The sequence below is a fragment of the Orcinus orca genome, chromosome 2 (assembly GCF_937001465.1).
Source record: "Orcinus orca chromosome 2, mOrcOrc1.1, whole genome shotgun sequence".
Classification (NCBI taxonomy): Eukaryota; Metazoa; Chordata; class Mammalia; order Artiodactyla; family Delphinidae; genus Orcinus; species Orcinus orca.
In genome coordinates, this window is record NC_064560.1 from 88,334,119 (window position 1) to 88,359,357 (window position 25,239).

A 25,239-nucleotide genomic window follows, 5' to 3' on the forward strand; every position below is an offset into this window, starting at 1 on the left:
CGAAATTTGTATCCCTCTGCCTGTGGCCACCTGCTCTTAGGGGAAGCTGCAGGGAGGAGGAGGATCTCCGAGAGCCGGGTACTTTCCCAGGTGGGGCCGCAGTTCGGCACTTCCGCCGGCCGGAGGTGGGGGAAGGAGACAAGGCGTACGCTGAATGCGGCAGGTGTGTGCTCAGGGAGTGCTCGGCCGTGCGGAGGGCCCTCATCTCCACCCGGAGTCAGCTGCCATGCCTGCCAGCTGCGTGGCCGCGCACTGCGGCAACACCACCACGTCCGGGAAGTCGCTGTTCCGCTTCCCCAAGGACCGGGCTGTGCGGCTGCTGTGGGACCGCTTCTTGCGGGGCCGCCGCGCCGACTGGTACGGGGCAACGACAGGTCGGTCATCTGCTCCGACCACTTTGCTCCCGCCTGTTTTGACGTCTCTTCGGTTATCCAGAAGAACCTGCGCTTCTCCCAGCGCCTGAGGCTCGTGGCGGGCGCCGTGCCCACCCTGCACCGGGTGTCCTCCCCGGCATCTATGGGGCAAGAAGAGGGAGACGGAGCGGGCGGCCCCGAGAAAGGAGGAGAGCCCCAGGCAGTCAGGCAGCCCGAGGCTGCCCCGGGGCCAGCCTGCTGTACACTCCTCCGGGCCAGGAAGAGGGCTAAAGCTTCACAGGTAAAGGGCCACCCAGGAGTCCCCCGAGGGTCGTTGGAGGACCCTGGGTCTGTGGCTAGGCTCCTCCACTTAGTGTCGTCTTGGGAAAGTCACCTCACCTCGAAGGTTTCTGTTTACTCAGTGATCTCCAAGAGCCTATTTAGCATTAACACTCTGGAATTATAGTTTCTTCTACCTCCTCTTCCCCAAAACACACTCATTCTCTTTCTGTCTCTGTCTCTCTCTCTCGTTCTTCAGATTATAGTCGCCTTCACTCTCCGCTCCTGAGTTTTTAAATAGAAAGTGTTTGATTTGAGAAAATCTCAAGGAATGGGGTGCTTGAAACTTTCTGCATACCGTATTACATAAGCTTGAGGAATTATCAATTATACTATCAAAATGGCGGGGGAAGGCGATACGAGATGCTGATGAAGGTGGGGCTTGCTGATAAACGATCCCTTCCCACTTCTAAACTACCTCTTGACTGACTGCCTTTACATTAAATCGTTCCAATGAGCTGAATTTTCCTCTCTTGCTCTCTTCTGCCTACTTCCTCGATACTCATAAGCATCGATTACACTTATTTTGCATCTGGTCACTACTGCCTTCTTGCCCACTTCCCATCTTAAAGAAGACTTCCCAGTCTTCTTTGAGTTAGTCAGACTTCAGCCGTATCACCATAACATAGATTAAATTATGACTCTTAATTGGATCTAAAATGTGTTCAGTTTTAGAGATAGGAAGAATTCACCAAGAAGTCAGGTGACTTGTAACTGACATTTTGGCTTTGAATATATAGAGGTATTCGTTGAATTTTAGAGCTGAAGGAAACCTAAGTTCTCATCTAGTTCAGACTGAATATTTATGCACAAGAAAGCCAGTCCAGGAGGTGAATTTCCTCAAGAGCCTTTTCTCTAGGTCTAATTGCCAGACAGAAACTCTTCTGCCATACCAACCTGCTTCCTACATTGGGGTGGATGCTTAAGACCCTTTAATGACACCCTGCAATTGTTAGGATGAAGAATAATATTATTAACACAACCTACAAGTCTCTGCATGCTATTTACCCCTGCCTGCCACACCAATCCTATCCCAGTCCACCGTCCCTGTTGCTCACTGTGTACCAGTCATGCTGATCTTTTCAATTTTTGAACATACTGTATTCTTTCCTACCAATAAGCCTTTTCTCCATTATTTCATGTACTGCCCTGGAATTATGCCCCTGCCATTTCCCATCATCATCAATTGAGTCCTTTTACTTTAAAAATATGCTCAAACATCCTTCCCTTTTGCTTCCCTAATTATATATTCTCATTCTTCATACACTTCATTAGCACATATACTTCAGTTGCACTCATCACAGTTGTCATGAAATAATTGTATAATTTCCTTAATGTTTGTCCTCACATTAGAATGTAAGCTTTGTGAGAGTAGGGATCTTATCTGATTTGTTCACTATTGTATTGCCAGCAACTAGAACAATATTTTGCAAATTTAAGGAATTCAATAAATATTTGTGGAATGATTATGTGACTATGAGAGCAGTTTTTTTAGTACAATAGAATTTCAGTTCTCTGCCAGTTTCCCTTCTCACCAAGCTGTATACCAGTCAAGACATCTGCCTCTTTCTTGAACCGTCTATCCACCATCATTGCCTAGCCAACCTTTACCCAAGCCCATATATGTACATCTATATATAGATATATATAAATATGTAGTAAAAGGGTAAATATTAAACATGTGCCACACACACCCTTACACCATTTTTCTAACTCATAATTTTACCATCTAATCAAAAATTGCGAGAAGAAAAGCCAGGCTAATAAAACAACCAAAGATCTTATAATACAACAAAGGCTAACTATTGAGAAATCTAGAATAGATACCAACTCTGTTTTCCAATTAGTAAATATATCCAGCCAACACTTCTAACAATCCATATTACATTAATATACATGCTGAGTTATTAGGAAACTATGTGTAGGTTTTAATAATAGTACTTTATATAAAGTTTAAAAAGTTTATTTAGACTTGAGAGCAATAAATTTTTAGCCGGTCTGGATTGAGAACCCCAATAGCATCTCTAAGAAAGTTTACTTGTGCCACCTTTCACTCCCTCCCCCACTCACTGTTTTTCTTTCCAAGACCAACTGACTAAACAGCAAATTTCCAGTCACTCTACAATATTTATTGAGGCGCTATTGTAAACACTGTTTTGGGTGTTTTGTGCTATATGTAGAGAAATAGAAGTATGAATGTAGCCTATCTTTAGGGAGCTTGAGGAAAGATTAGGGGCCACCTCCAAGGAAAAAAGGGGGTTCTGATGAGCACCATACACTGATATTTTGCTTCATATAGCTAGAATTATTGTCTCTCCGTAACTGTTAATTTTGTATCCTTGTTTTTCTAACCCAACTGTATTTTTTAAACTTTAATTCAAATATAGCAAAATACAGGAAAGTGCTTAAATCATTAAATTATCAGAAACTGAACATGTGTAACTATTATAGGTAAAAGAATTAGAACATTACTAGCAACTCAAGCCTAGCTCCTCCTCCATCCTCAAGGCAACCAAGTTTACTTTCTTTTGAATTTGATGTAAGTAGAATTGTACTGTAGGCATTTCTTGCATCTGGCCTTTTTGTTCAACATTATATTTGTAAGATTCATCCATATTGTTGCATATAGCAGTAATATGTTTGCATTACTATATAGCAGTTTATTGTACGAATATACCAAACAATTTTTTTATCTCTTCTGTTGTTGGACATTTGGGTTGTTATCATTTTGGGACTATTAGAAGTAATCCTGCTGTAAACATCCTTCTACATGTCTTTTTCATATGTACACACGTTTCTGATGATACATACCTAGAATTTCTGGGACATGGTATTATATTAAACTTCAGTAAATAATACCAGATAATCTTCTAAAATAGTTGTACTAATTTACACTACTAGAAGCATAATCAGAGTTTACGTTGTTTCACATTCTTGCCTACACTTGGATTGTCGGTCTTTTACATTGAGTTTTTTGAAGGGTGTGTAATGGTGGTTTACTTTGCTTTCTCATTTCATAAATGACATTAGTAAGGAAACAACTTTTCAAATGTTAATTGAACATTTGGATAGCCTCTTTGGCGATATTCCGATTTTTCTGTTGGATTGTCTTTTTCTTGTTGATATAGAGTTCTTAATAAATTCTGTCTTCAAGTCCTTTGTCAGTTAAATATGCTTTAACTACCTTCTCCTCTTCACTCTTAATAGTGTCTTTTGATGTACTGAGCTTGAGCTTTTCTTTTCTTTTTTTTTTTCCTGTGTACTTAGTTCTTAATTTCAATGTAGGCCAACCTAACCATCTTTTTCTGTATACTTAATGCTTAAAGCATGCTACTTTGCTGTTTTCCATAAACTTACTGTTTTTAGTCTTTACATTCATATCTACAACCCATTCAGAATTGATTTTTGTGTATGAAGTGGAGTTTGTTTCATTTTTAACTCATATAGATACCCAATTGACTCAGCATCTTTTATTGAAAAGGCTAGCATTTCCTCATTGTCCTGCAGTGTCAGCTTTGTCATAAATCAAGTTTTCATATACACATTAGTCTGTTACGACATTTTAAAATTCTGTTCCATTTATGTTTGCCTATCTTTACACCATTATCACAATACTTTACTATAGCTTATGTTAAGAATTAATATCCAGTTGGCATATTTTTCTGACAAATGCTTATTTTCAATAATGATTGTGTTTTATGGTATTAGTTTAAATGTACTTGCTAAAATTCTTTATGAGACCTTAATCTAAACCAAAGTTGAGGTAATCAAGTAGTTTTACTTTATATGGAAGTTACTATTGAAATAAAAAATCACAGAGCAGAAGAAATAAAGCAAATGGTCATTGTACAGCCCCCTCCCAAAAAAATTAATATCCAGTTGATTAATTCCTCTTACCTTGTTCATCTTCATGGATGTCTTGGTTATTTTGGGCTCTTTAAATTTCCATATATATTTTAGGATTGGTTCATCAATTTCCACAAATTATCTGTTGGGATTTTGACTGAGAGTGCATTGAATTTTTAAATGAATGTAGGGAGAAAGAGCATATTGACAATACTGATTCTTCCAATCCATGAACATAATGTATCCCTCCATTTATTTGGGTTTTTACATTTCTCTTAAAAACATTATGGCATTCTATATAGAGGTCTTGTACATATTTCATTAGATTTGTTCCTATTTGATTTTGCTATTATAAATAATATTATCTAAAATTTTATTTTCTATAAATGTATGTGGATAAATTGATTTTTGTTGACCTTGTAACCAGAAACCTTGTTAAACTCATTTATTAATTCTGGTAATTTGCAGATACTTTTGGACTTTCTACATGTATAAAAAATATATGCATATAGTTTTTGATGTTTATGCTTTTGTTTCTTATTCTTCCTATTGCACTAGCTAGAACCTCCAGTACAGCGGGGGAAACAGAAGTGATGGGGAATCCTTTTCTCATTCCTATTTTCAAAGGAAAAGTCATTAATATTTCACCATGTGATATGATTTTTACTATAGTTCTTTTGGTAGCCGCTCTTACCATAAAAAGAAATGTTCCCCTCTATTCCAAGTTTTGGCTACAGATTTAAATCATAAATGATGTTGAATTTTTTTCAAATGCTTTTTCTGAACCTATTAATGATCACATATTTTGCTTATTATTCTGTTAATGTCATGAACTTTATTGCCTGTTTTTGACATATAGAGTCAAACTTGCATAGCTGAAGCAAACCCAATTTGCCCAAGGTGTATTATTCCTTTAGGTATTGTTTAATTTGATTTGTTAACATTCTATTTACAATTTTTGCATATGTGTTCATAGGCAAAATTGGTCTATACCTGTTCTTTCTTGAAATGCCTTTTTCATGTTTTGGTTTCAAGATTATGCTGACCAGTTTGGAGTTGTCCCCTTTCATCATTCTCTGGAAAAGTTTATATAAATTGGCGTTATATGTCCACTAACAAATTTGATATTAATATTTTGTGGAATTCACTGAAAAAGACACCTAGTCCTGGAGTTTTCCTTATGAGAAGATTTTTTAATGGTGGATTCAATTTCTTTAATAGTTATGGGGTTATTCAGAGTTTTTCTGTTTCTATATCCATTTTGATAAGTTGTATTTTTCGAAAAATTTGTCAGTTCAATCTAAATTTTTAAACATATTGACACAAAAGTGTTCATGATACTCTGTCTTTTAAAATTCTTTATGATCTGTTAGTAATTTTTGTTTTTCATTCTTTTTATCGATTTTTATTAGTCTTTTCAAAGAGTGAACTCTACCTTTTGATCTTCTCTCTGATATTATTTTCTTTTTATTTCTATTATTATTTCTTCCCCTCAAATTACTTTGTTCAGCTTTGATTTTTAATTGATACACTAGATTTATACATTACTGAGCTAAAATGATTAACATAGACCTTTTCCTATATGTTTTCACATTAAATAAACTTGTTAAAATGTGAAAACTTCACTTAAACACTAGGATATCTTTACATATTCAGATGTATTTCAAACAAAGGAGACCTTAAGGATAACTAACTTGCTTATGTGAAGACAAAATATTGGATTACCAAATATTTCAAATTTTGCCCAACTGCTTACATTCTTTAACAGACTTCTAGTATTCTTTTTTTTTTTTTTTTTTTTTTTTTGTGGTACGCGGGCCTTTCACTGTTGTGGCCTCTCCCGTTGTGGAGCACAGGCTCCGGACGCGCAGGCTCAGTGGCCATGGCTCACGGGCCCAGCCGCTCCGTGGCAGGCGGGATCCTCCCGGACCGGGGCACGAACCCGTGTCCCCTGCATCAGCAGGCGGACTCTCAACCACTGCGCCACCAGGGAAGCCCCTAGTATACTAATTTAATTGAATTGAAGTATAATTGACTTACAATATTATATTAGTTTTAGGTGTAGAACATAGTCGATATTTTTATAGATTAGACTCCATACAAAGTTATTATGAAGTATTGGCTGTATTGCCTGTGCTGTACATTACATCCTTGTATCTTATTTATTTATTTATTTTTGAATTTTTGAATTTTATTTTATTTTATTTTTTTACAGCAGGTTCTTATTAGTCATCCATTTTATACACATCAGTGTATACATGTCAATCCCAATCTCCCAATTCATCACACTACCACCACCACCACCACCCACGGCTTTCCCCCTTGGTGTCCATACGTTTGTTCTCTACATCTGTGTCTCTATTTCTGCCCTGCCAGCTGGTTTATCTGTTCCACATATATGTATATATATCCACATATATTTGTTTTTCTCTTTCTGACTTACTTCACTCTGTATGACAGTCTCTAGATCCATCCAAGTCTCTACAAATGACCCAATTTCGTTCCTTTTTATGGCTGACTAATATTCCATTGTATATATGTACCACATCTTCTTTATCCATTTGATGGGCATTTAGGTTGTTTCCGTGACCTGGCTATTGTAAATAGTGCTGCAGTGAACATTGGCAAGCATATATCTTTTTGAATTATAGTTTTCTCTGGGTTTATGCCCAGTAGTGGGATTGCTGGGTCATATGTTAATTCTATTTTTAGTTTTTTAAGGAACCTCCATACTGTTCTCCATAGTGGCTGTATCAATTTACATTCCCACCAACAGTACAAGAGGGTTCCATTTTCCCCACACCCTCTCCAGCATTTATTGTTTGTAGATTTTCTGATGATGCCCATTCTAACTGGTGTGAGGTGATACCTCATTGCAGTTTTGATTTGCATTTCTCTAATAATTAGTGACATTGAGCAGCTTTTCGTGTGCCTCTTGGCCATCTGTAGGTCTTCTTTGGAGAAATGTCTATTTAGGTCTTCTGCCCATTTTTTGATTGGATTGTTTGTTTTTTTAATACTGAGCTGCATGAGCTGTTTATATATTTTTGAGATTAATTCTTTATCCGTGATTCGTTTGCAAATATTTTCTCCCATTCTGAGGGTTGTCTTTTCGTCTTGTTTATAGTTTGCTTTGCTGTGCAGAAGCAAAAGTTTTATTAGGTCCCATTTGTTTATTTTTGTTTTTATTTCTATTACTCTAGGAGGTGCATCAAAAAAGATCTTGCTGTGATTTATGTCAAAGAGTGTTCATCCCATGTTTTCCTCTAAGAATTTTATAGTGTCCAGTCTTACATTTAGGTCTTTAATCCATTTGGAGTTTATTTTTGTATATGGTGTTAGGGAGTGTTCTAATTTCATTCTTTTACATGTACCTGTCCAGTTTTCCCAGCACCACTTACTGAAGAGAATGTCTTTTCTCCATTGTATATCCTTGCCTCCTCTGTCATAGATTAGTTGACCATAGGTGCATGGGTTTATCTCTGGGCTGTCTATCCTGTTCCACTCATCTATATTTCTGTTTTTGTGCCAGTACCATATTGTCTTCATTACTGTAGCTTTGTAGAATAGTCTGAAGTCAGGGAGTCTGATTCCTCCAGCTCAGTTTCTTTCCCTCAAGACTGCTTTGGCTATTTGGGGTCTTTTGTGTCTCCATACAAATTTTAAGATTTTTCGTTCTAGTTCTGTAAAAAATGCCATTGGTAATTTGATAGGGATTGCACTGCATCTGTAGATTGCTTTGGGTAGTATAGTCATTTTCACAATGTTGATTCTTACAATCCAAGAACATGGTATATCTCTCCATCTGTTGGTATCATCTTTAATTTCTTTCATCAGGGTCTATAGTTTTCTGCATACAGGTCTTTTGTCTCCCTGGGTAGGTTTATTCCTAGGTATTTTATTCTTTTTGTTGCAGTGGTAAATGGGAGTGTTTCCTTCCTTTCTCTTTCAGATTTTTCATCATTAGTGTATAGGAATGTAAGAGATTTCTGTGCATTAATTCTGTATCCTGCAACTTTAACAAATTCATTGATTAGCTCTAGTAGTTTTCTGGTGGCATCTTTAGGATTCTCTATGTATAGTGTCATGTCATCTGCAAACAGTGACAGTTTTACTTCTTCTTTTCCAATTTGTATTCCTTTTATTTCTTTCTCTTCTCTGATTGCCGTGGCTAGGACTTCCAAAACTATGTTGAATAATAGTGGTGAAAATGGACATCCTTGTCTTGTTCCTGAGGTTAGAGAAAATGCTTTCAGGTTTTCACCATTGAGAATGATGTTTGCTGTGGGTTTGTTGTATATGGCCTTTATTACGTTGAGGTAGGTTTCCTCTATGCCCACTTTCTGGAGAGTTTTTATCATAAATGAGTGTTGAATTTTGTCAAAAGCTTTTTCTGCTTCTATTGAGTTGATCATATGGTTTTTCTTCTTCAATTTGTTAATATAGTATATCACATTGATTGAATTGCATATATTGAAGAATCCTTGCATCCCTGGGATAAATCCCACTTGATCATGGTGTATGATCCTTTTAATGTGTTGTTGGATTCTGTTTGCTAGTATTTTGTTGAGGATTTTTGCATCTCTCTTCATCAGTGATATTGGTCTGTAATTTTCTTTTTTTGTAGTATCTTTGTCTGGTTTTGGTATCAGGGTGATGGTGGCCTCATAGAATGAGTTTGGGAGTGTTCCTTCCTCTGCAATTTTTTGGAAGCGTTTGAGAAGGATGGGTGTTAACTCTTCTCTAAGTGTTTGGTAGAATTCACCTTTGAAGCCATCTGGTCCTGGACTTTGTTTTTTTTTAAAATAAATTTATTTATTTATTTATTTTGGCTGTGTTGGGTCTTCATTGCTGCACGCAGGCTTTTTCTAGTTGCGGCGAGCGGGGGCTACTCTTCGTTGCTGTGTGCAGGCTTCTTATTGTGGTGGCTTCTCTTGTTGCGGAGCACTGGCTCTAGGCACGCGGGCTTCAGTAGTTGTGGCACGTGGGCTCAGTAGTTGTGGTGCACAGGCTCAGTAGTTGTGGCGCATGGGCTTAGTTGCTCTGCAGCATGTGGGATCTTCCTGGACCAGGGCTTGAACCCATGTTCCCAGCATTGGCAGGCGGATTCTTAACCACTGCACCACCAGGGAAGCCCAATATTGCTAATTTATTGATATGGTTATGTTTACTAAAAAAATTAAAAGCAGTTGAACTTTTAAAACTGATTATCGTGTGTAATCCTCTGGGTTGTTCTTTCAGAGTTATTTTCATATTGGCCCCTTGCTCTTTATTTCATTGTCCTCCTCATAAGTCTTCATGATCTCAGCCTCTGTAGTCCAGCAGCATAGCCTCAGTGTCTCTGTTCCCATTCTAGTTCATCCTGACTGGACTTTGTTTGTTGGAAGATTTTTAATCACAGTTTCAATTTCACTACTTGTGATTCGTCTGTTCATATTTTCTATTTCTTCCCGGTTCAGTCTTGGAAGCTTATAGCTTTCTAAGAATTTGTCCATTTCTTCCAGGTTGTCCATTTTATTGGCATAGAGTTACTTGTAGTAGTCTCTTGGATGCTTTGTATTTCTGCAGTGTCTGTTGTGACTTCTCCTTTTTCATTTCTAATTTTATTGATTTGAGTCCTCTCCCTCTTTTTCTTGATGAATCTGGCTAATGGTTTATCAATTTTGTTTTTCTTCTCAAAGAACCAGCTTGTAGTTTTATTGATCTTTGCTATTGTTTTCTTTGTTTCTATTTCATTTATTTCTTCTCTGATCTTTATGATTTCTTTCCTTCTGCTAACTTTGGGTTTTGTTTGTTCTTCTTTCTCTAGTTCCTTCAGGTGTAAGGTTAGATTATTTATTTGAGATTTTTCTTATTTCTTGAGGTAGGCTCATATAGCTATGAACTTGCCTCTTCGAACTGCTTTTGCTGCATCCCATAGGTTTTGGAACATCGTGTTTTCATTGTCATTTGTCTCTAGGTATTTTTTGATTTCTCTTTGATTTCTTCAGTGATCTCTTGTTTATTTAGTAACGTATTGTTTAGCCTCCATGTGTTTGTGTTTTTTACGTTCTTTCCCCTGTAATTGATTTCTAATCCCATAGCGTTGCGGTCAGAAAAGATGCTTGATATGATTTTAATTTTCTTAAATTTACTGAGGCTTGATTTGTGACCCAAGTTGTGATCTGTCCTGGAGAATGTTCCATGCACACTTGAGACGAAAGTGTAATCTGCTGTTTTTGGATGGAATGTCCTATAAATATCAATTAAATCTATCTGGTCTATTGTGTCATTTAACGCTTGTTTTTCCTTATTAATTTTCTGTTTGGATGATCTGTCTGTTGGTGTAAGTGAGGTGTTAAAGTCCCCCACTATTATTGTGTTGCTGTCGATTTCCTCTTTTATAGCTGTTAGCAGTTGCCTTATGTATTGAGGTGCTCCTGTGTTGGGTGCATATATATTTATAATTGTTATATCTTTTCTTAGATTGATCCCTTGATCATTATGTAGTGTCCTTCCGTGTCTCTTGTAACACTTTTTATTTTAAAGTCTATTTTATCTGATATGAGTATTGCTGTTCCAGCTTTCTTTTGATTTCCATTTGCATGGAATATCTTTTACCATCCCCTCACTTTCAGTCTGTATGTGTCCCTAGGTCTGAAGTGGGTCTCTTGTAGACAGCATATATATGGGTCTTGTTTTTGTATCCATTCAGTGAGCCTGTGTCTTTTGGTTGGAGCATTTAATCCATTCACGTTTAAGGTAATTATCAATATGTATGTTCTTATTAACATTTTCTTAATTGTTTTGGGGTTTTTTTTTTGCGGTATGCAAGCCTCTCACTGCTGTGGCCTCTCCCATTGTGGAGCACAGGCTCCGGACGTGCAGGCCCAGCGGCCATGGCTCACGGGCCCAGCCGCTCCACAGCGTGTGAGATCTTCCCGGAACAGGGCACAAACCTGCGTCCCCTACATCGGCAGGCGGACTCTCAACCACTGCACCACCAGGGAAGCCCTTGGGTTTGTTTTTGTAGGTCCTTTTCTTCTCTTGTGTTTCCCACTTAGAGAAGTTCCTTTAGCATTTGTTGTAGAGCTGGTTTAGTGGTGCTGAAATCTCTTAGCTTTTGCTTGTTGTAAAGCTTTTGATTTCTCCATCAAATCTGACTGAGATCCTTGCCAGGTAGAGTAATCTTGGTTGTAGGTTCTTCCCTTTCATCACTTTAAATATGTCATGCCACTCCCTTCTGGCTTGTAGGGTTTCTGCTGAGAAATCAGCTGTTCACCTTATGGGAGTTCCCTTGTATGTTATTTGTCATTTTTCCCTTTCTGTTTTCAATAACTTTTCTTTGTCTTTAATTTTTGCCAATTTGATTACTATGTGTCTCAGCATGTTTCTCCTTGGGTTTATCCTGTATGGGACTCGCTGTGCTTCCTGGACTTGGGTGGCTATTTCCTTTCCCGTGTTAGGGAAGTTTTCGACTATAATCTCTTCAGATATTTTCTCAGGTCTATTCTCTCTCTCTTCTCCTTCTGGGACCCCTATAATGCGAATGTTGTTGCATTTAATGTTGTCCCAGAGGTCTCTTAGGCTGTCTTCATTTCTTTTCATTCGTTTTTCTTTATTCTCTTTCACAGCAGTGAATTCCACCATGCTGTCTTCCAGGTCACTTATCCGTTCTTCTGCCTCAGTTATTCTGCTATTGATTCCTTCAAGTGTATTTTTCATTTCAGTTATTGTGTTGTTCATCTCTGTTTGTTTGTTCTTTAATTCTTCCAGATCTTTGTTAAACATTTCTTGCACCTTCTCGATCTTTGCCTCCATTCTTTTTCTAAGGTCCTGGATCATCTTTACTATCATTATTCTCAATTCTTTTTCTGGAAGGTTGCCTATCTCCACTTCATTTAGTTGTTTTTCTGGGGTTTTATCTTGTTCTTTCATCTGGTACATAGCCCTCTGCCTTTTCATCTTGTCTATCTTTCTGTGAATGTGATTTTTGTTCCACAGGCTGCAGGATTGTAGTTCTTCTTGCTTCTGCTGTCTGCCCTCTTTATCTTATTTATGTTATTCCCAATAGTTTGTACCTCTTAATCCCCTTTCCCTATTTTGCCCCTCCCTCCACCTCTCTCCCCACTGGTAACTGCTGGTCTGCTCTCTGTATCTGTGAGTCTGTTTCAGTTTTGTTATATTCCTTCATTTGTTTTATTTTTAGGCTCCACATATAAATGAAAATATACAGTATTTGTCTTTCTCTGTCTGACTTATTTCCCTAAGAATAATACCCTCAGGGTCATTCATGTTGTTTCAAATGGCAAGATTTTATTCTTTTTTATGGCTGAGTAATTTATATGCCACATCTTCCTTATCCGTTCTTCTGTTGATGGACCCTTAGGTTGCTTCCATGTCTTAGCTATTTTAAATAATGCTGCTATGAACATTGAGCTGCATATTAAAAGATTTCCAGTATTTTTCTTTAATTTTTTAAGGCTTTATTTTTTTAGAAAAGTTTTAGGTTCACAGCAAAATTGAGGGGAAGATGGATTACCCAATTACCCCCTGCGCCCACACATGCATAGCCTTCTCCATTATCAACATCCCCCACCAGAGTGGTACATTTGTTACAACTGATGAGCCTACACTGACACATCGTTATAACTCAAAGTCCATCGTCGTTTACATTACAGTTCACTCTCTCATCTCTCTACTTTTTCAATTTTTATTTACCATTCTTTCTTTAACTTCTTGAGTATCAAATTGGATCATTGATTTCCAGAATTTTCATAGTGAATGGCAGATGGGACAGCTAAGTTTGACATACTTATTTCCCAAATGTAGAATTCAGTAGAGTTTATTGTTTGAGGGAACACTCCTGAAATGAAGATACGTTAGAAATATCTTGTGAAATAATTTTTTGAATGGTGTTAAAATTGCAGTCTAAATTAAGACTAATTAATTTTTTCTATACTATTATGTACATTTAAGACTATAAATGCCCTTCTAAGTGTGACATTAACTGAATCCCACAAGTTTTAGATTTTGAATATTTTTATTATTATTTAGTGTAAAATATCTTCTAATTTCCACTGTAATTTTATCATGGGTTACTTAGAAGTGTATTTAAAAATTTCCAAAGATGCAGGTATTTTGTAGTTATATTTTTGTTATAGACTTCTAGGTCAGTTACACTGTGGCCAGAGAATATACAGCATATGGATTTTTTTTTTTTTTTTTTTTTGGCGGTACGTGGGCCTCTCACTGTTGTGGCCTCTCTCGTTGCGGAGCACAGGCTCCAGACGCGCAGGCTTAGCGGCCATGGCTCACGGGTCCAGCCACTCCGCGGCATGTGGGATCCTCCCGGACCGGGTCACGAACCTGTGTCCCCTGCATCGGCAGGCAGACTCTCAACCACTGCACCACCAGGGAAGCCCCAGCATATGGGTTTATTTTGAAATTTATTGAAACTGTATTAGGCCTAACGTAGGTTAGTTTTTATAAATGTTCCATGTGTACTTGAGGTGAATGTGTGTTCTGCAGTTGGATACAATTCTCCATATATGTCTATTAATCATGTTGTTTAAATTTCTTATATCCCTATGGAATCTTTGCCTGCCTATTAGTTACTGAGAGAGGTGTGTTAAAAATCTTCCACCTTAGTTTTTAATTTACATATTTAGTCTTCTAACAATTTTTGTGTTATATATTTTGAAGCTGTGTTATTATATAGCACCAATATAGCAGCACCAGCTTTCTGTAGGTTAGTGTTAGCATATTAGATCTTTTTTACACCCTTTTATTTCAATCTTTGTGTTTCCTTAAGAGTTTAAGCCTTACTGTGTCTTACGGTTGCCCCTTTGAAGACAATGTATCTTTTTTTCCTCTGGCTCCTAAGTTTTTCTCATTGTTTTCCAGTTTTACTGTAATATGCAAAGATATGGTTTCCTTTGTTTTTATTTTAGTGAATATGTTTAGTACTTTTGTAAAACCATGTCTTAATGCCTTGTATTCATTTTGGTAAATTCTCAGATGTTATTTGTTCAAATATTGTTTCTGTCCCATTTTCTTTCTTTTCCTTTGGGACTACAACTGATATTATATATTATGCTTTTTAGTCTTTTCTGCTATACCTCTTATGACCTTTTCTATAGCCTTCATCCTTTGGTTTTTCTCTGCCTCATTCTAAAAATTTTCTTTTGCTTCAGGTTCTAGTTGATTAATACATATCTGGAAATTCTGTTTGTTAAATTTTTAATATAAAGAAGTAATCGTGTATGTACACAAAAATTTTTGTTCAAAGATTTCTAATATTATGGATTGTTTTAATAAATTACAGTATATCTGTACAATAGATTGTATGCAGCCATAAAAATTATATGTAGAATATTTAATAACATAGAAACATGATGTATTAAAGAGGAAAACAAGATTATAAAACATATGTTCCCAATTTTTAAAAATACATAGAAAAAGACAAAAATGATACCAAAATATGAAGTTGTTAGCTATGAATGATGGGATTACGGCTTATTTTTTTTTCTTTTTGCTTCTCTGTATGGTGCAAATTTTCCTCAGTGATACAATGTATTACTGTTATAAAAGGAACAAAAGTTATTTTTTAAAGGCTGAATAAATTCCTAAAACTCCATTTTATCAGGAGTACATCTGTTTTGTAAAGAAATATATACTTATTCTAGACCTTTATAATGCTTGGCTTAAAAGTAGAAGTAGATTAGCTGTCAAAATTAATCATAACTATAAACACAAAGATAAAGACTTCAATTTTTATTTAAATCCTCAAAAATGTTAGGTGTAATTCTTCATGTTACAAAGGGACTCTTCACAAAAGTTTCTTCATAAAGTTTCTTTAACTTGGGCATTCATAGCCTGTGTTACAGCAACCAAGGATGCTTGCTAAAAATTTTTTTCAGTGGTCTAGGTAAAATTACAAAGTACTTTTTTTCATTTCTCTATCACTTATTTTTTCTTCCCACACACCCTCTTACATTTTCCAGATATCTTTTCTCAGCCTCTTCCACATAATTTCCAGGTACTCAGTCTTACATTACCTTCTGAATATCCAAATTCTCCTCCTTTCTACCTCTTACTTCTCCCATAAATCAAAATTTCCATTTCACGTTGTAACTTCTCTCAGGAAAGCATAAAAACATTAAAGCATATTATCTTAAATTATTTCTCTGTCATGTATAAAGGACTGATGATTAGGTTTTCTAGAACGATGCTACTGCTTTGCTATGATATACTTAATACTATTATAATCATTTAATACTAGTAGTATTATCTCTTCCAGCTGTTGATTTAGGGAAAATTCAATGGGTTGTCAGCAAATAGCTTAATAGCATATTGATTTCTGCTTGACCAGAATGCTTAGAAATAGACTTAGAAATAGTAAAGGACAGTATGGCAGACTTCTTAACTACTTGGACTATGGAGCCAGCTTGCCTGCGTTCAAATTCCAGCCTTCCTAATATGTGACCTTGAAAAGTATTATCTATACTCTTTCACTGTTTATAACTTTTAGGAGATAAAACCATATAAAGAAGGCCTTACCTTCAGTATAATTCTCCTCTGATTTATATTTTTAGATTGCACATGAAAATCAAGTTATACAAACACAAGTCCATGCTGATAATCTATCTAATGATGTCACTTCAGTACCTACTCCCTGTGAGGAAGGCCCAGTGCACAAAAGTACACAAATATCTCTGAAGAGACCCCCTCACTACAGTGTGGGTAAGTTTTGACTTTTCAGTTGATTGATCAATTGAATTGGACTTTTGTGTATGAAAAGCAAATTCTAACTCATAGGTAATTGTGTTTATTCTCCTTCAGGTATTCAGGCCAAAGTGAAAGTGTTTGGAACACGACTATGTAATGCAACTACTCAGACTGATGAATTGTGGTCTAGAACGTCCTCTCTCTTTGACTCTTACTCCAGTGACTCAGAAACAGATGAGGACTGGAATATCAAGAGTGAACAGAGTGATTTGTCTTACATAGCTGTACAGGTAAAAGAAGAGACCTGTTAGCGCAACATCAAATGATTTGATGTGCTCTAGGTTTTCAAATCTTTGCTCACATAATTATCTCTTTGCTCTTGTAAATCTTTCACCTCAAGATAACTTGACAGTTGAGTACGCAGAATTTGTTTAGCTCTAAGGGAAAAATTTGCCTGTCTGTCAAGATAATAAAGGTAGTCCCGCCCACACCTCCCCACCCCCCATTTTCACCTATTTTTCTTTTTTCTTTTTATACTTTTGGTGCAAATCAAGTCATAAAAGAAAACCACAGTAGCAGCATTGCCAGATCAAGATTAAGCATTGACTATTTAAGCTTAGTTCAGAAGCAACGCTCATATGGGACTTACTTGACACTCACGAGTTAGAATGTCACTGTTCTAAATAACTTGAAGGTGAAGAGCATAACTGAGCACAGCTAGGTCTGATACGACTAAATGATTTGAGGGTAGAGCCAGGACATTTATCCTTGATTATTATTTTCTATTATTTCTATTATTTTTTAGTCTGTCCAGTTGTAATACTATTACATCTATGAATCAGTCCCTGTGAGCATTTCTGGTGAAGCTATGTCATTTACAGAAAAATTTCAAAGGGAATCAATTTAAATAGAGATAGAATTTCATATCCTTAGATTACCTTTATAATGAAATCCGTTTGCATCAGTTCCTGTTACATCAAATTAATTAGTTTGATTAATTTAGATAGACGTTATTAACATCATGCAAAAAGAAGTATTACATTTCTAACATATCCCCATTTTAGAAATTAGGTTTTCCGCTACCAATACCACTTTGGGAAATAAGCATGTGAAACTTAGCTGCCCCATCTGCCATTCACCAGGAAAATTTCTATGGCAGTTTTGTACCATGAAGTAATTTATTACAATAGTTTCTGAGAAACTTATTATAACTCTGATCTTGTATTGGAAATAATAAAAATAAATGTCCATTTTACATCTCACATGTCCTGTTAGTTCTGCATGATTGGAAGAACTTACATGGATTTTATCCTCAAAGGTTTAAATAATACACCAAAGTGATTTTCTTCCAAAGCTAATTTCATGTCTGACTTAATTTGAACAGTATAATTTTAATTAAAAAAGCAATAAAATAAAATATTAATAGAAGTTGTAAGCCTGAACAATGATTACGTAAACACATAGCATTATTATTATTATTGCTGGTTTGGCTTGAATTTAAGATAACTATTTGATGTTTTAAGAGAATGTTATGTTTTAAAATTAAGCATATAAATCTTCTGGAACTAAATGTTATCGGAGGGGGGTGGGGGGGTAACTGTTTTCCCTTGAGCTCTGAAACAGTGTATCTCCTTAATCCAAATCATAATGAATGTTATATGCCCATTCATCCCCAAATTTCACTGCCATGGGTTTACTTCACTTCTATATGTTAAACAACTTTGACAGCCATAACAGCACTTTGTGTTCCTTTTTTACTAATAAGTTAATTTTATTTTTCCTATCAATTGAAAATTTAGATTTGGTTGGTTGATTCAGATGATTTTATAATGAATTGTGTAATGTTTCACTGCCCTAAAGTAAAATGAAATACTGGCTTTATTTTATTTTATTTTATCTATTTTTTTTAACATGTCAATGCTTTTTTTCCAGTTTTATTGAGATATAATTGGCATATAGCACTGTATAAGTTTAAGGTGTAAAGCATAATGTTTGACATATATATCATGAAATGTTTACCACAGTAAGTTTAGAGATTATCCATCAGCTCATATAGATATAAAATTAAAGAAATAGAAAACAATTTTTTCCTTGTGATGAGAACTCTTAGGATTTACTCTCTTAACAACTTTCATGTATAACATACAGCAGTGCTAATTATATTTATCATGTTGTACACTGTATCCCTAGTACTTATTTATCTGGTAAGTGAAAGTTTGTACCTTTTGACCACCTGCATCCAATTCCCCCTCCCCTAGCCAGGCTCCTCCAATAACCACAAATCTGGTCTCTTCTTCTGTGTTTTTTGTTTGTTTTTGAAGTATAATTGACCTCCAACATTATGTTAGTTCCTGTTACTCAACGTAGTGATTCCATACTTCGCTATATTTCAAAATGATCACCAGGATAAGTCTAGTTACCATCTGTCACCAAACCAAAGATATTACATAATTATTGACTGTATTCCCCACACCATACATTTCATACCCTTGACTTATTTTGCAACTGGGAGTTTGTTCCTCTTAATCTCCCTCACCCAGTTCTCTCCTTCCCCCACCACATTCTCCCCTCTGGCAACCACCTGTTCGTACTCTGTATCTATAATTCTGTTTCTGTTTTGTTATGTTTGTTCATTTGTTTTATTTTTAGATTCCACATATAAGTGAAGTCATACAGTATTTGTCTTTCTCTGTTTAATTTATTGCACTTAGCATAATACCCCCTAGGTCTATCCATGTTGCTGAAAATGGCAAGATTTCATTCTTTTTTATGGCCAAGCATATCCATTGTGTGTGTGTGTGTGTGTGTGTACCACATTTTCTTCATTCATCTATTAATGGATAATGCTGCAATGAATATAGGCGTGCGTATATCTTTTTTAATTAGTGTTTTTGTTTTCTTCAGATAAATAGCCAAGCATAGAATTGCTGGATCATATGGTAGTTCTGTTTTTAATTTTTTGAGGAATCTCCGTATTGTTCTCCACAGTGGCTGCACCAATTTACATTCCCATCAACAGTGCATGAAGGTTCCCTTTTCTCCACATCCTCACCAATATTTGTTATTTGTTGTCTTTTTGGTAATAGCCATGATGACAGGTGTGAGGTGATATCTCATTGTAGTTTTGATTTGCATTTCCCTGTTGATTAGTGATGTTGAGCATCTTTTCATGTGCCTATTGGCCATCTGTATGTCTTTGGAAAAATGTCTGTTCAGATCCTTGGCCCATTTTTCAATCAGGTTGTTTGTTTTTTGATGTTGCTGAGTTATATGAGTTATTTTTATATTTTAGATATTAACCCCATATCAGAGATATCATTTGCCAATCTCTTCTCCCATTAAGTAGGCAGCCTTTTAGTTTTGTTGATAGTTTCCTTTGCTGTGCCAAAGCTGTGGCTTTATTTTAAATTGAATATAGGGAACTTATAGTTTATACATTACTGTTTACTTTTTGCATACATATTTTTGTTTTTCTGAATTTCTTTTGTTACCAGATGAGTTTAGTGGTGGGGGGGTCTCCCATGTTATTCTTCATTTATTTATTTAATAGATACTTATTAAACATACTCTGTGCCAGACAACTGTCCTAGGCACTAAGGATACATTGGTGAACAAGACAGACAAAGATTCTTCCCTCTTGGTGCTTACCTTTTAGTGGGGAGCCAGACAAAAAATAAGGAAATGAATGAATAATCTCAGATAGTGATTAGTCCTTTGAACAAAATAAGCAGAGTAAGATGTTAGAGCATAATTGGGGTGGGGGGAGAGTGTGTGCTCTTTTAGGGAGGGTAATCAGAAAAGGCCTCTCTGGGGCTTCCCTGGTGGCGCAGTGGTTGGGAGTCCACCTGCCAACGCAGGGGACGTGGGTTCGTGCCCCGATCTGGGAAGATCCCACATGCCGCGGAGCGGCTGGGCCCGTGAGTCATGGCCGCTGAGCCTGCGCGTCCGGAGCCTGTGCTCCGCAACGGGAGAGGCCACAACAGTGAGAGGCCCGCGTACCGCAAAATAAATAAATAAATAAAAAGCCCTCTCTGAAGATACGATATATGATCAGAGACCTGAATGATCAGAAAGAGCAACCATGTAATGATCGCAGGGAAGAGCGTTCCAGATGATAGGGACAGCATGTGCTCTGGTATTTGAGGAATAGCAAGAAGGCTTGGTGTAGCTGGAGATAATGAACTAGGCAGAGAATGATAAGAGATGAGATTGGAGTGATGTGTAGGACCATACCATGTAAGACATTTGAGGTCACAGTCAAACATTTTTTTATCTTATTCTGGTCTTAAATTCTTTTTTAAATGTATTACTTGGCTGGCTAATCTGCCAGTATTTATTTCTTATTCTTAAAAAGCTTAATTGGATACACACATAAAACCATTAGACTTACGTGAGAGAAGAGAGATATGTCAAGAGCATGTGAATATAAAGTTTGGTCAGTCAAAAGTATTCCTCTATGGGAATTCTGGGAAGATGATAGTGGTGAATGGTGTCGTTTTTTTTTTAATCTCCCCACATTTCTTCATGAAAACAAGTAGAGCAGTTCCTACTCTGTTAGTAGCAAAGAAGCTTGTATCAGATTAATCCTCCCATGGATTACACGTATACATTCTGGGGAAAAATATACCAGACAACTTTGGAGAGACTGGGGAGCATCAAAAGAAGGTAGGACCATGAAGTCAACCTTGAAAGAGTTCAACTGCAGTAGGTGAGATGTCCTCTATGCGCCTTTCCACCTGAGTACACTCCCCATTCCATGCTGTGACGGGCAGTAGAAGTCAAGCAGAAAGCTGCAGTCTTACTAGCTTGAGGAGTCAAAGGTGAAAATTAAGGGCTATCAGAATGAAAAGTGATGGGGCAAGTCATGGCAAAGGAGAAACCACCGGGGAGGGGGACCAAAATCTGCTTCAAACTCCACCCAAATCCTTGACTAATCAGTGAAACACACATATGTTTTGTGGAGAGACCTCAAGGGGCCCAGCAGAAAGCAGCAGTTGGAAGCCTTAGCTTAGCTGCTATCCATCACTGTGGAAACAGGAGTTAGGGTCCAGCCAAGTTAACTGGTCATTAGAACAAAATCCATCATGCTTTGGAAGAAGATAACAATTTATCATCCAAAATATCCAGTGCAAAATTAAAAATTAGTTGTCATGTGGAGAAACTGGAAAGTGTGACTCATGATAAAGACAAAAAGGAATCAAAAGAAACCAACCCCATGATAACCAGAAGTTGTGATTACCAGGCAAAAACTTTAAAGGAGCTATTATAAATATGTTCAAGGAGGAAAATACAGCAGTACTGAATGAAGAGTTGGGGAATCTCAGCAGGGAAAAAGAAGCTATAAAAAAAGAATCAGATGGAAGTTCTAGAACTGAAAAGAGACAAGCTATCAAAACGGACACAAGAAGAAACAGAAAATCTGAATAGCTCTATAGCTATTAAAGAAATTGAATTATAATTCTTTCGCAAAGAAAATTATAGGCCCAGATGACTTCACTTAGAAATTCTGTCAAACACAAGAAAATATGCCAATGTTACACAGCTCTCTCAAGATAAATGGACTAGGGAACACTTTTCATTTCATGTTATGAATTCAGGATCACTCTATTACCAAAACTGGCCAAAAACATTATAAGAAAAGAAATTACAAACCAACATCCCTTGTTGAACATAGATGCAAATATCTTTAGCAAACCTATTCTGCAATATATTACAAGAATAATACATCACCTCCAAGTATAGTTTAGCTCAACAATGCAAGGTTAGCTTTACCTTAAAAAATCAATCAGTGTAATTCACCACATTAAGAGAGAATAAAGGGTACAAATCATATGATCATCTCATTAGATTTAGAAAGAACATTTGACAAAAATCAATATCCGTTCATGATTAAAAAAAAACTCTTAGTAAACTAAGAATAGGAGAGAATTTATTTTCTCAATCTGATGAATGGCAGCCGTGACTATATATATATATATATATATATATATATATATACACCTATAACATCATAGGTAATGTTCAAGGGCTGAAAGCTTTATCCATAAAATCAGGGAAAAGGCAAGGGTATCCATTCTTCAATATTCCTATTCAACATTGTGCTAAAGATCCTAATTAGTGCAATAAAGGCAAAAAGAAAAAGAAAACGCACAGTTTAAAAGGAGGATACAAATCTTTTTTTTCTACAGATAACATGATCATATACATAGAAATGCCTGTGGGATCTACAGGAAAGCTACTAGAACCAATAACTGAGTTAATAAAGTCAAAGTACAAAAATCAACTGTATTTCTATATACTGGTAATAAATAATTGGAAAGTGAAGTTTTAAAAATCCATACTACTTACATGGGACTTCCCTGGCAGTCCAGTGGTTAGGACTACGCTTCCACTGCAGGGGGCCCGGGTTCAATTCCTGGTCAGGAACTAAGATCCTTCAAGCCATGCGGTGCAGCAAAAAAAAAAAAAATCCATACCACTTGCGATAGGGAAGTGCAAAGGATTTAGAATAATAACCAAGTGTTGGAGAGAGAAAGAGCAACTGGAACTCTCATGCATGGCTGATGGGAACATAAAATGTCACAACCACCTTGGAAAACAGTTTGGCCAACTTTCATAAAGGTGACACCCAAATCATTCAACCACACAATTCCATTCCTAGGTATATATCCAAGAGAAATTAAAATATGTCTACCCAAAGACTTTTACACAAATGTTCTTAAGAGTCAGAGCCTGAAAACAACCCAAATGTTCATCAACAAATAAATGGATAAACAAATTGTAGTATATCCAAACAATGAAATTCTCTCAGCAATAAAAGAGAACAAACATATATGTAACACCATGGATGAATTTTGAAAACATTCTGAGAGAAAAAAACCCAGACTCAAAAAAAGAGTACATACTCAGTGTTTCCATTTGTGTGAAATTCTGGAAAAGAGAAAAAACTAGAAAGAAAAGAAAATCAGTCGTTGCTCCCTGTTTACCGCTCTCCCCCCTCCACTAGACTCTATAAAACTTGAAAGTGAGGATTGTCTTTCGTTAGTATTCCCACGTGCCAAGCACTGTTCTAAAGGTCTAAGGGGTTTGCATAGGTGTTTGGCATGCTTGTATTTGCTAAATGAATACTGAATGTTGAGTTTGAGAGGATAATGGAATGGGAAAGCAGATGCGTTTCTTACGCAATTAGTGGTCAGGCAGGGAGATGTAGCCTGGGGAGGCATTTACATAAAAGTCATAGTTGAAGCCATGATGTAGAATCCCTCAAGGAGAACTTGTAACCCTCTTGTGGCACAATGTCTTCATTACTTACCTGGCAGTATTGCTCCAAAACAAGAAGCAGGAGAGACCAAGAAAATTTTACAAGCCTGCATTATCTATTAATCGAATTAACAACTTCTGAGCATTCAGGAATTAGCTCTTCAGATAATTGGCAAAACAAAAACAAACAAAAAACCCAACTCTGGCGTTTGACGCTTGCCTCTTCCCTTTCTATGCCAAGAATAATGAAGCAGTGACATTGAGAAAGTAGGAGAAAAAATTCTAGGGAGATGGCAGCAGCCTGGATGCAAAAAATATAGCATATCTATATCCTATTTCTCCTCAAGGGCCATTCCTATTGTGCCTATTCTGGGAAGCCTACCTTAAAAAACTACAGAATTTATTGCTTGTGTTAGTCATTTGGTAATTAGCCATATTGCCTTTTTCTTTCGTCAACTTTACAAAGGTATGATTTACACAACTACAGCTGTGGGTACCAATGTAACTTTCATCACATCAGGATATATAACGCTTGCATAGCCCACAAACACTTCCTTCTGCCCCTTTGCGGGTAGTGTCCTCCCTGCCCCAGTCATAGGCAATGACTTGTAATCACCATCAACCCTCTACTCTTACATCTTGATTCTCAAGCCCGTCTTCAGTTATGTCCAGTCTCTTTTGTGGCCTCTCATCAGTCAATAGGACTATTGGAGGTTTTCTACTAACTCCACACAGTGACACTAGGTGGGGTTGCTGAGCTAAAGCACCTAAGAATGGCTGGGCAGCCAAATCAGAATATTGGAGCTGAATGAGACCTTAGGGATGATCCAGTCTGCCCTTTCTATTTTGCAGATGAAGAAATTAAAGATCAGAGTAGTTATCTGATGTAATCCCTGCCTGCAATTGCCTCAGCAATCCAGTCTCCCCATTTTCTGGCAAACCCCATCCCATTCTTCATCAGAAATGATTGAATAATGAAGCTGGATGTGTTTACAAATCCTACTTTTTCTCTTAAATAATTTGATCAAGCCCAAGTGATTCTGTAAGCTCCACAGGGGTGGGTGGTGTCATTCACTGACTGCTCTGTCTGGCATATAGTAGATCCTCAGTTAATATTTGTTGAACGAATGATAGGGATCTATCCTGTTTTTAAAACTCTAGAGGTCTCAGATCTTCCTCAATACCTGTTCCAATGCTCTTTGAAGCGGATTCCCCCGACACAGCCTCATTTCCTTGACATATATGTCAATCCTTTGTCTAGCTTCCATGAAGATGTTAGAGCTGGAAAGAACTTTGGAAAAATTATCCAGCCAAAATCGCTCATTTTGTCAATGAGAAAACCAAATAAGGTGATTTGTCCACGGTCATATAACTAACTAGTTAGTGGCAGAGCCGAGATTAGAATCTTACCTAACTCATCATCTTAAAAAAAATTCAGTTGCTTCAAGAGACTATCAGATTTCTTGCACCTGTCCTTTAAACGTTCCCTCACCTTTCCTCTAGGTCATAGACTCCAACTTATTATTAATTTTGAAAAAAAAAAATTTTTGATTGCTTCCTTCTGGGAGCAGGCTTGCCATTCATATCCTTTCTTTTCCTGATTCCATTCAAACGACTAACCTACCCTATCACTACTACTCACCCATCTACCCTTTGCACCTCCTAGATCTTAATCCCTGCCCTTGAAAAGAAATAGTAGGTCCTCTTTCGCACCTGAATGAGTAGGGATGGG

At 36.8% G+C, this 25,239-nt stretch overlaps 1 protein-coding gene across 1 annotated transcript; it reads left to right on the forward strand.

The window, feature by feature from the left end:
- Nucleotides 1–2: 2 nt before the first annotated feature.
- Nucleotides 3–18,428, forward strand: THAP10 (THAP domain containing 10). The gene is given in 4 exon segments (XM_004276257.3): nt 3–359; nt 362–654; nt 16,115–16,262; nt 16,362–18,428. Coding segments are annotated over 4 exon segments (843 nt in total). The 5' UTR covers nt 3–154; the 3' UTR covers nt 16,559–18,428.
- Nucleotides 18,429–25,239: the final 6,811 nt, after the last annotated feature.